The sequence below is a fragment of the Cyprinus carpio genome, chromosome A14 (assembly GCF_018340385.1).
Source record: "Cyprinus carpio isolate SPL01 chromosome A14, ASM1834038v1, whole genome shotgun sequence".
Lineage (NCBI taxonomy): Eukaryota > Metazoa > Chordata > Actinopteri > Cypriniformes > Cyprinidae > Cyprinus > Cyprinus carpio.
This window is the reverse complement of record NC_056585.1, coordinates 21,621,685-21,634,245: the sequence shown is the minus strand read 5'-3', so window position 1 is coordinate 21,634,245 and position 12,561 is coordinate 21,621,685. Positions and strand designations below refer to the sequence as shown.

The 12,561-nt window shown below is 37.0% G+C and overlaps 1 protein-coding gene across 2 annotated transcripts in view; it reads right to left on the bottom strand.

The window, feature by feature from the left end:
• The window catches only part of LOC109055717 (glutamate receptor 1-like), a 62,917-nt gene extending 50,608 nt beyond the window's left edge, over positions 1–12,309 (bottom strand). Inside the window, exons 1-2 of one of the 2 annotated variants that reach the window (XM_042770214.1) lie at positions 11,753–12,309; positions 11,478–11,612 (exon numbers count right to left, since the gene is read on the bottom strand). In XM_042770214.1, the coding sequence (XP_042626148.1) occupies positions 11,478–11,612; positions 11,753–11,834 (217 nt within the window). In that variant the 5' untranslated portion in view covers positions 11,835–12,309. The remainder of the gene's footprint in view (positions 1–11,477; positions 11,613–11,752) is intronic. The other variant, XM_042770213.1, reaches the window with a different exon arrangement.
• Positions 12,310–12,561: the final 252 nt, after the last annotated feature.

Below are 12,561 nucleotides of genomic sequence, written 5' to 3'. Positions count from 1 at the left end.
GCGGGGATGACTGATGACTGTATTGAATGTTCAGCCTGTCTGTGGTCATGGGACTCGTTGAGTATCAACTAAGCTGCAATCAGACTAGAAGCTACACTATGAAAATATATTTACACTAAAAAAAAATAATAAATTGCAGTTGTGGTTGCCAGAAATTCACTGAAAAAAATATGATGTTAGTGTTTCAGGTATTATGGGATGGAATATTGATGCTTGTATATTTTACAACTTATTTTTCAGCGTATATTTAATTAAGTGGTATAATATCAATATACAAATCTACTTGAACTAACAAAATCAACTTTCTACTTCAAAATTTACTAATAACTACCAAGGTAATACAGGGGGGACAATAAAAAAATGAAATAAAATAAATCACAAGATGAATTAGAGTTCATTATCTGCATCCATAAAACAAGGCCAATAATCATATATACAGTTGACAGTGAATAGGGTCATACATACACACATAACATGAAGGTAACTCACATGACACTCAAATAATGCAGTAAACAAATTTAATAACAGAATATGTAGCACAAAACGCCTTTTCTAGTACCAAAAAAACTAATTTGAAGACACAAAATGTATATGTGTTGTGTCATGCAAGGATTTCTGAGAATGTCTTTGACTGGTTATTAATAGTTTTTACTTGTATAAACTAAGAACTTAATTGATAATGCACTTACGTTAATAATTATTTAAAGGAATAATTAAATAAGTAATAAACAAGTAATAATTTCAAAATAAAGAAAAATTATCATAATTTAAGTAAATGTAATTTGAAACACCACTGACAATAAAGTATGTTTGCATGCACAACTATAATCAAACTACAGAAGATTTTTTGCATAGTTGAGCTAGTCTTCATCTATCTGTTCAAGTACACGCAACTATGCATAATCGATTATTTGAAAGATTAAATACACATTATCCATCACTTCTGTCTTTTGAATTATGCACACATTGCAGAGACCAAGTGTAGTCATGCTAAACATTACAATGTGAATGAAGCCAAGCTACAGCTCTCATTAACAAGGTCGTGACATTTCCAAAAGACAAATTATTGCATTAGTCTATCTGAAACTTGCATTGGATTTGTAACAAAAAGAGCAGCATGAACATTCTACTAATGTTCTCCTTTTGTGTTCCACAGAAGAAATGAGAGAGTTGTAATTTCAAAATCAACTGACAACAATGAAGAAACAGTATATTCTTTGTAGCTGGGCTGTTGAACTGGCTTTCCAGTGTTTCTGTTTTTGTTCATCCTAAATTACATCAGTTCCACCTAATATGTGTGAAGCCAGTCTATTTAAGTGACAGCGTGTCTCAGAGGTTCTTGCCAGGCAGCACTATGGAGTAAACCTGCTTTAAACTGCAGTCTGAGAGCAGCCGCAGGTAGACTCCCTCAGGAGAACTGTGGAGACTAAATAACCATTTCCTTCTCAATCTGTTTCACTCACTCACTATTTCTCTTTTCTCCATCCCTCCAATCATGAGCAGATAACCTGTGGATTATTTGGAGCCTGTGTCCCCTTTCATGTGTTGTTATTTGGTGTATGTTGATGACCGATAACATGTTGATGTATCTGAATAACTGTGCAGTGGACTGAATTTTAAAGAACATCCACTGCTTTAATGAGGTGCTCTGCTCACTCTTTTGGCCTCCAGTCCTCTGTACAAACACGCACACGCACACACACACACACCCACACACACACACACACACACACACACACACACACACACACACACACACACACACACATCATATCCTTTGGCACCCTCCAACATACAGTACACACACAAGTCACATGCCTCACAGATTAAATATAAAACACACACGCACATTCAAAATAACTCAGCAATCTCAATCTTGCTACACTACAAATATCACAGTAATTACACACAGACAAGCTTAAAAAGACCTTTTCTCTTCCTCCTTCTCTCTCTCTCTCTCACACACACACACACACACACAGAAACACACACACACACACACACACACAGAAACAAATTCTCACACATAAGGACACACATAAGCCTGTCCATACTCATTGACAGTAGTTACACAACATTACCCTACACAGTGGAGCGTATGGCTGCGGGCGCTCAAGTAGACATGTAGTAATAATCACTCCTGTATCCTGCTGTATATATGCCCTAAGTGGACAGTTCCAGGTCAGCTATACATAATGTGTTATTTCTAAGGAATTCGACCTTTACAAATACAGTATGTACATGTTATGACAACATAAGCCAGGGCTTCTCATCATTTGCATGTACTCATTGCTTGCTCATGTCCTGTGATAATGTTTTGATAAAACAAATGTCAGAATGCTTTTGAAAAGGAATATACATCCTCAGGGTTTTCTATAATATTTCTAATATATTTATGTATTTTATAATAAAATGTTTATATATTGTATTTATTCAAATAATAATAATAATTATTATTATTATTAATTAAATTATATTTCAAATATATTATAGAATATAATGTTTTATTATAAATATATTATTATTATTATTATTATTATTATTATTATTATTATTATTATTATTATTATTTCCTAAAAATATTTATAATATTTCATTATTATAATTTTAACTATATATTATTTTAAAGTCGGTATGAAATAGAAACTGCAATTATCTTTTCTTCTCTATTGTGACATATATCTGATTGAAACGGCTTCTCAAATGAGAAAAAAAGTTATTGATAATAATTATTTTAGTTAAAGATTATGAAGGCACAATGAATAAAAAAAATATAATAAAACTATATAAAATAAATAATTTATAAAAAAATACTGCAACATTCCATAAAAATAAGAAATGTCAAATTTGTCATGGTGACTGTATAATTACATTATATATATAAAAAAAATCTAATAATAATTTGAACCTACACATTCACATGATACAGAAGGTTCATGTATTTTGCTTGCAACAGAATAATGAAAGTGCAAAAGAGGATCCTGAGAAATCTCTTTGTTGTGGATAACGGTAGTCATGTCCTAAACTGGGCTGCTAACAAGGCCTCACAGGGCTGAAATGGCTGTTATCACTCCTGCAACAGGAGAACAAACCAATTTAGTAAAAGCCTGCAGCGACCTCAGAAAGATGTTTTTTTTTCTATTACCCAAACACAAGAAATAGCCCGAGTACTGCATCTCATTTTGTCCATCATACCTGATGCAATAAAAGAGCATAAAATATTGACAGTTTAAGCTACAGTGTGATGTTTGGGTCAGTTTATAAAAACACCTAAATTGTCCTGCCAGGTGGTTGATATTAGGACTTAGGTAATGTGTCCACCAAATCATTTTTAGCCAGCTGAAAACGCCTAGCTGTGAGCGCTTGAGAGTGCATCTGAGGCAAAGCGTTTTTTCAGTTGAGACACTTTGGGTGCTATGCTACGGAATATCCACGGAAGTGTAACTAGTATCTAATTTTGTGGACAGTTTATTTATGAATATAAAAATGTTGACACAATATAAAGTACTTGATAATAATATACAGAGTCACAGGTCCTTCATACTGAGGGCCACAAATAGGTCTCACTGCATCACAAGTGATCCAGTGTTGGGTGAGTGGAAGCCCTCAGATGCAGAGACCACTGCTCTGGCCAAATGAGAGTTCACTTCTTCAGAATGAGTCACCTGCACAAACCGAGCATGAGAGTGTGAATCACATAAATACGGAAGGGAATAAAATCCACCTCAGTCGCAAATGTGACAGGTTGGCACACTATACTGGGTGGCATAACTGTGTGCCCATTTCAGCATATATCCAACCAATCTGAACTTTCAGCAGCCATTACTACAGTCTTCAGTGTCACATGATCCTTCAGAAACCATTCTAATATGCTGATTTGATAATCAAGGAACCTGCACACTCATGTAAAGCAATATATACGGTATAGTAAATCTCAACTGCCTCATTGCTTGTTTCATCACAAAATATAAACTATATTATGGCCCAGCACTAATCTACTAAATGTGACTATTGTCATGCTACAGTGAGATAAACGCATGGAGAAGATGAAGATGAATGCAAATAGTTTTTTAAAAAGCCACACAAGGGTAAATCCAAGACAGAACAGACAGGAGACACACGTAGGGATGTAGTAGACCGGACGACAAACAGAGAACAGAACACAACTAATATATAGGAGCAAATGAGGATAATTAACCAGACACACCTGAACTAAATGACACAAACAAACATGAGGGAAAACTGGGTCACAGAACACATGAGGAATAAAAACACAACAAAAGTCCAAAGGGGTGTGACAACTATAAGGTATGAAGATATTATATTATAAACAAACATCATTATTTTCTGTAAAGCTTCTTTGAAACAATGTGTATTGTGAAAAGTGTTATACAAATATATAGGACTTGATTGTTAGAAATGCTGTGCAAAAATTTATTTTTAGAGTATTAGAGATGCATAGTTAAAAGGAATAGGCTATCTAAAAACAAAGTAAACCAAATAGCTTATGAAGAATTTTGTTCCAGAAACAACTAAGGATGTTAAACTCGGAGCACAGTGTGGGTCAACTAATTAAAAATAGCAACACAGCTAACTTAACTACATTTTAAATCCAAATTTCAGCTTTTCCAGCAACAAGGTACTTTTGCAAGTAGTGGCATTGATAAATAAAATGTTTTTATGGCACATTCTGAAGCTCTACATTCAGAAAGCATGTTTGGATATATCCACAAGCTGTGAATGCTTCCTCTCATCCAGCTGGATATTAAACTCAAGTCAAGGATCAGAACACTAAGTAGGGCTGAAGAGTTTTAGAGCAGGTCGACCAGAAAACTTGACGCTCAGTCTTGGTGTGCAGGGGATGAACAAAACAGTCACACTATCAAAGAGTGCTAATAGTGCTGTGAGCCCATGGCTGCTAGGCTCAGTATGTGTCCTCGACATCACAGAAAGGACAAAAGAACAGTCCTTGGACAGGCATCAGTAACACATATTAGCTCTTGTGCTTTGCAAAGTTGCAAAGCATAAAAGAGGCAGATGTCAGCTTAAATCAGAGATAGGGCAAGTCTCTTTCTTTCTCTTCCACACTCTTTCCTTCTCTTCTTTGTTTCACCAGTGTAAAGGAACAATGACATCTTAATGTCTAATTAAGCTGATAATTGAGAAAACCAGACCATTCACAAGGCATCTTAAGAGACAGCAGGCTTTTTATCTAGTGAGCATAACTAAATGAGCATACAAAAAGGCTACAATACATTTGTTCAGATTTTGATTTAATTGCATAGAAAACCTATCATCAGATTAATTAGGTTCAATTAACGGTTTCATTTTCTGAGTGTAGTTTTATTTATTTATTTTTTTTTTGATTTTCAACTCTACACCTGAGCCAGATCTTCCATATCACAAAACATTTTTCTAATACAGGATAATACAGCCTATGATTACATCTCCACAAGCACTAAAACCTACAGTGATTAGAATTAAAAAACCCTCCTCAAATTCTCTATGTTGATGTCAGCCAAGACAGACGCATGTGTCCTCATTAAGACGGAAGCTCAGGCTATATGGGGCATCCTCCTAATGAAGCATAATTGGACTGCTTCCACTATTTAACATGGCACTATATGAAGGTATGGGGAAAGTGGAGTCTCTTGCACTAGATAACAATGTCACGTTAACATTGTCTCATACTGATTTTATTCTTCAGTCTGTTTTACCGATTCTTGTATTTGTCATTTCCAGCTCGAAAATCAAAAGCTTCCCTTAGTGTTTTACCACTTTTAAATTCTTTGTTGTAGTTTTATTTATTTAAAAAAAAAAAAAGCACGGTAACAGTTGTCATGGTTTTGAGGAAGACTAGACAGATGTGAGCAGACGTGATGCTCTCTTTGTCTCTCATTAATGTAAAGGACTGTGCGAGACAAGAGAGTCTCTGTTCATCTCTCAGACTGAACATGACAGCTCTTCTCTTTGCCTCGTTGAGAAGTACATTTCTCGCTGGATCCTTTCTCACAGCTCTCAAATAAAAAAATTAAAAAACAACAGCTACATTGAACCAGAAATACAAAACCACCACATATTTAAATCCAACACGCATTAAACACAGTCACTTCCCTATTATTGTTGTGAATGACCAAAATGTATGAAACTGCATTGGATTTTCCCAAGCTGCTAGTGTGCAGAGCTGCCATGGGATGTCATGAAAGGCTGGTGTTTTTATTCATGTTTGTTTCAGGGCAAGTCACAAATGACTGTTTGAGATTGAGATCCGGACCAGCATAGGTTCCATCTAAATCACAAATCATTTCTCATAAATGAATAGACACTACATTCAAAAATTTGAGGTTGGTACGATATTTTTTGTTTTTATGTTTTTGAAAGAATTCCCTTATGCTCACCAAGGTTGCATGTATTTGACTGAAAATACAGTAAATAAATTTTTTGTAAAGCATAATGGCCTTTCGCACTGCTTTAGTTCCAGAACTAAATGTACAGTACTAAAGTACTGGGACGATTTTGCGTGAACTGTTTCCCAGTACCATTTAAAGGGTTGCATTCGCACCGACAGTGTGTACTAGGAAGTGACGTAAGCCATTCGACAGTGACGTCATTTGTGCACGGCGTTCAACAACGAAAACAAAGAAGAACAACGTTAACAACAGGAGGATGGAGGACGCTGTGATCGGAACTCTACATTTGCTACATCTCGCGGGTTTCACAATAATGGACATGGAATGTCAACGTATAAGTAAAGCAATTGAAAGAACAGAAAGGAGGATTAAGAATCTCCAACAACAACTGGCAGTGCTACATTTGCTACAAGTGCCTGCACTTCAGCATCTGTCCATCGATCGCTGTTCATCATACTTGCGAAATAAGTTGACACAAAATTTACACATTTTTTACACACAGTTTTAAAAAATCACGGCTGATGAGGGCATTTTTGTACGCGTTTGGCCAATCAGTGTATACTTGCGTCACGGGTAGTACCAGTTGTGCTGGTTAGACCCTGCTCTGGAGTAGGAGATAATTTGGTTCCCGAAAAAGGCAGTCCAGTACTAAAATCGCACCCAGTTCCAGCGGTGCGAAAACACCAAAAAGTGGGTAGTTCCACAATTAGTTCTGGTACTATGAAAAGGTTCCCCGCGGTGCGAAAGGCCCTATTATCACAGTTTAAAATCACTGTTTTCTATAGTAATATATTTTAAAATGTAATTTATTCCTGTGATAGCAAAGCTGAATTTTCAGCATCATTAATCCAGTCTTAAGTGACACATGATCCTTCAGAAATCATTCTAATATGCTGATTTGCTGCTCAAAAAACATTTCTTATTATTATCCATGTTTAAAACAGTTGAGCTGCTCACTATTTTTGTGAAAATTGTAATCATAAAGTATTTTTTTTTCTTCATATGGGACTGTTAAGATACAAACATAGGCAACATAAAAACTGATAAGGTGTGTTTACACAATTTCAGTGCCATGCGACGGAAGAAATATGTCAACTGCCAGAGATTCTGCTGTACGGGAGTAGACAGCACATTGATCATAATGAAACTGATTTAGTGCCTAACTGTAGGTTGTTTACGGTTGCCAAGCAACAGCACAACCTGTAATACAGAACTCAACTGATGTGCAGTCACAGGTGCACAGCGGCTTTCAGTGTGGCTCATCCAATCCGAATTTATAATGTTTATTTTATTATTTTTGATTGATTGTTCAGACCTTTTCTGCAAAGGAAATTTAGGGACTGAACCTCTTGGCACTTTAATTGAATGTCCTCCTTTAGAGAATCCCTTCCAGATCATTTATTCATTTAGGATTTGGAGGTCTTGTTGCTCAGGGAGATGTGGTGATTGAAGGTGATCCTTCCCACCCCTTCCAGCCTCTTGTTACACAACAACACAACACCCCAGTGCAAATTCCCATAACTGACACAATCCTAGAAATTCACTGCCTTGCTGCCTGTACGCATTTCTCCGTGACTGTACAACATGCAGAAAGACTCGCTGCAGAAGGTTATTATTTTCGTCTCAGTGCGAAACACTGAAAGACATTTCAGGCTTATGACAGAAACCGCTGCTGCTTTCTGAGATACTCTGATGCATGTTTACAGCGTCTCCCAAGAGCAATCACATCAGATGCAAAGGTGTAAACTACATATTGTGAAACACCTAATAAAGGAAAACACACACACATACTACTCTTCAACAGCAGCAAGAAGCAAACAAACAGATGTTTCATTTAGAGCATTATATTATGAGACTTCACTCAGTGCAGATCAAATCAGTGCAGATCAAATTATAGCACCAGTGAATACACTCGATTCAATTCTTTGTCTTGAAGTGTGCTAATATTCTTCTGGCCTGAAGGCTTTCTTTCTTGGAGGTCTATGAAAGTGGGCTCTTTAGGCTTTGCTTTCCTTTTGCAGGAATAAGTGAACATCTCGTATCGATTGAGTCTTGCATGGGGTCCGGATATTGATCAGCTCTAATTCTGCTCACGGATCAAATAAAGGAATCTACTATTAGCTGTGAGAACTTAAAATGTCAGCGAGACGGTTGGAGGTCATTGAATAAATTGCATTCCACCTTTATACAGACACATTCTTCTGAAATTGAAAGTGAAAATGTCTATTCCAGGAAAGTGGGAGAGTGAATGAAAAAAAAAAGAACTCTGTCTGGTTTATGAATAAACTATTTTAATTATCTGTTTACCATCAAGCATCTGGTTAATATTACTCTTTACATATAGAGGATATCTAAATTTACTTCAGCTTAAAGTAATAAGACTTACCATCCAACCAGTGAAAACACAGACTGCAGCAGAAATAAAATCAAACGTGGCTTTGGGAAATCAATAGTTATTGTATTCAACTGACACTGTATTTCATATAATAATGAACAATAGTACCACACACAATATGCTTGACTTTAAACCACAAAAGCTAGTCTTAGCCCTCAGGTTCTGTTGAGATTGATTCTGATTCTAACCAGAAACCTAAAAAATTAAACTTCAAATTATTTTAATAAGTTCCTCTTACAAAATCAAATCCCAGTAGGCAAACATTGTTACTTTATCCTGCTGTTTTACCACAAAGTAAATGTGTGCTTTTCAGAAATTTTGGAGAATGTTGTAACTTAATACAAACGTTCATGTTCATATTAGTGCATTAAAAAATGTTAAAGGCTAAAAATTTATTAGTATTGAAGTATTGTTTATTGTTAGTTTAGGTAACCTTTTTGTAATGTGTAACCTATTACAATTAGCTATTAAAATGGCCTTGAAGTCTCTGAGACCCCAATCAGAATATGAGGGTTCAGTGTGCTCTTAGTACGCTTTCCAATTATGAATAAAAATATGCTTTCCTAGGTGCCACAGCACTTCTTATTTAATCAACCTTTGCCCCAGAACAATCCTGCCCTTTTTTTCTGTGTACTCAACCCCCTCTGGTAAACCCTGGCAGGTGCTGACGGGGAAGGTTTGCTCTAAGGATTGAGCCCCACACAGAAGGGGAGCCACTGAGGGCAAGTTTCCTCAGGCGTCTCCGCACACACATTCAGTCCCTGGCACAAGAGGCCATTCAGCATTACACAGAGTTGGGGCCTTCACAGCACTTCTCTCACAGCTCACTGCGCGAGGGCTGACCATTCATTACGCAACAGATCAGGATGGGAGCACCAAGCGACCTTCGATTATTCTGGACAAACTGCTGCTGTGTTTAAATATGACTGAGCTTCATAATGGGTCAGTGAATAACACAGGCCTTATCTTGAGGAAAAAAGCAAGACGGTGTGGAAAAAGTGCAAGAACATCATTGACTAATGAGCATGTTGAATTTTCCACCTGAGAGAATGCCATGAAATTCATAGAGGGACTGATTTATCTCTTCACACCATTTAAAATCCTACCGCACACCTCCTGCTCGGACAGAATCAGTAATTGGAGTTTAATTACACTGTTGGGAAACCTCCGCATTAGTATTTGGAACTGCATCATAATATCTGTACATAAGTCCATTTCGTAATTGCTTTCATTTGATCTAATTGGTTTTTCTCAAGATCAGAGAGAAAGCATGAAGTGCTGATGGATGACTGGTCTGTCTTGACACGCACTGAATGCATGAAAGGAGAATAAGGTGGGAGGGTCTATGCATAGCTCAAAATTCACATCAAGAAAAGAAATATTGGTAGCTCGGGGGACATGAATGCTTAGATTTAATGTGCATTTCTTTGATGTGCATCTCAGGAGTATTACAGAACAAAGAATATTTAAAACATGCTACAGAACTGAAAGACATTTTTACACTGATTTTCATACTCAAGTGTCTAGTTTGCGTCATAATTTAAAAAGAAAATTATTCACTCTCTATATTCTTTTATGCTTTCATGACAAAAAGAAACAGAGAACGAGTCTGATAGAGCAGTGTTTCCCAGCCTTTTTTCTCCCACAAGTAAGGCTCAAGTATCCCCTCATCACACTAAACAAGAAACATAATTAATAATGGAAGTACTGGAAACAATACTGCAAGTATGAAAAACCTTATAAAAAAAGACCAAGCAGTGAATGTATTTATGAAAATTCAAAATTCTGTTTTATATATCTATCAAAGCAAAAAAATCTAAATCTTTCCAAGTACTCCTTTTTGGGAATTAACACAGAGACTTAAAAAAAGAGAGATATTTCACATCCCCTGTCTATAACCTCCCTATATTGTTGCTGTTAGATATCTACATGAGCCTAAAGAGCTTAAAGTCATTGCTTAATCAATTAATAGGCTATTAATGCTTGTTTTCTTGAACAGCGCTTTGATCCTGTTCTGTACAGCGGAAGCTACCACACGTTGTGCGCTTTGAGACTAGAAACACAAATAGCCTACTGTATCTTACAGGCTACTAAATCCTAAAATTACCTGTGATCCAAAATAACAGACCGACAACGCCAAAACTATTACGCAAAAATCGTTACTGATTCAAAATAATCAGTATTTTGAGCAAAATAGAACGGTTTCGCGATGTATCAGCGACAAAAAGCGCGCGTCCATCATGACGCATAATTGAGATTAATTGCACGCACGGCAGTGAAACGAAATTAACAAAAAATGACGTACACAAATGTGTTTAACTTGATAATTAGGTTATTGCACAACGACATATTCCAGGCATAACGCGCATTCAGCGTAATACGCATTTTTGCGTCTGAAACCTGCACTTTCTGCACTTGTGAACCACATATCACTAGTAAATTCAAAACGCGCCACATTTAATATCAAATATATTAGGCTCTAATAGAAATAAGATCGATTTTTATCTCCGCGAGGTATGCGCAACAGGGAGACAAAAACTTTCACATCCAGACTTTTTTTTTCTTTTTCATTCTGCCATCAAAGCAACAGATAAGACATGAACAGCAGCTGCAGTTCGTTGATGTTCACCACAATCATTTATCTATACACTGTAAAAACAGGTTGTACTCACAAGCATATGTCATGGAGAAGCTATTCCCCATTTTGACCATATCCACTTGAGGTACCAGTTTAGGGATATCCTGGTGATGCGAGAGCGCAAACCGAAACACTTCATATTCGTGTGATTCGGTTGGGAATAACCCTCCTGTGGGGGAAGAAAAAAAATCCCACAAAACATTAAAGCAACCCAAGGAGTTGTCTGGTAAAACAAGTTAAAGTCCATAATTCTGAATCTTTTTCCATTTCACATCTACTCTCCATTATTCACTTTTGTCATTCACTCACCTATGTTGATATTACTTGGGAAACTGGAACCGAAGCACAATCCCAGAAAACTGGTGCAGAGCAGTGTGAGGCTTCGCTGCATATTTCCTTTTGCATTAGCGAAGAAAAAGAAAACCAAATCCCAAGCATGGGTATGCGCGTGGTGTAGAATACGTCTTCTGGATGCTCTCACACAATCCGCACATCGGCGAGTGAGCAGCGTGGATTACAGGTGCACCTCTTTGCGCGTGCTGCCCTCGCTCGCACTCGCGCCGCGTCTTTGTGTGTTGCGCTCCCAGCCGTTCCTTCAGCACAAGCAGCACTTCCTCTGAGAGTCGCGGACTCAGAGAGAGAGAGAGAGGGAGAGAGAGAGAGAGAGAGAGAGAGAGAGAGAGAGAGAGAGAGAGAGGACTCCGACAACCGTATTCCACTCCAGCGCAACACCATGTGTGGACTTTCTTCTCACGTTCACCATTAAACTGTATGACTGAATTACAAAGCGGTCTTTCTCGCGCTCTAACTGTGCGTCTTGTCACGCATAAAGAGTCGATAGCGAATAACGCGTCAACAATGCTTTGAAATTGTTTTATACCTTCTTCACTTCAAGGTCTTCCACTGTCAAAGACAATAATCGCAGGGCTCTGATATTTCCTTTGATTTCCTCTCCTTTAGTGATGACAAATGTTTTTTTTTTTTTTTTAACAAAACCTAGAAGTGATTAAAATAATAAACTGTGATAAATACCAGCGGTTTCAAGAATATGCTCTTTAGTAAAAAGAACAGTTGTTGTGAGGGCATATTTAATTAGAATATATGATGCTAGTTTACAT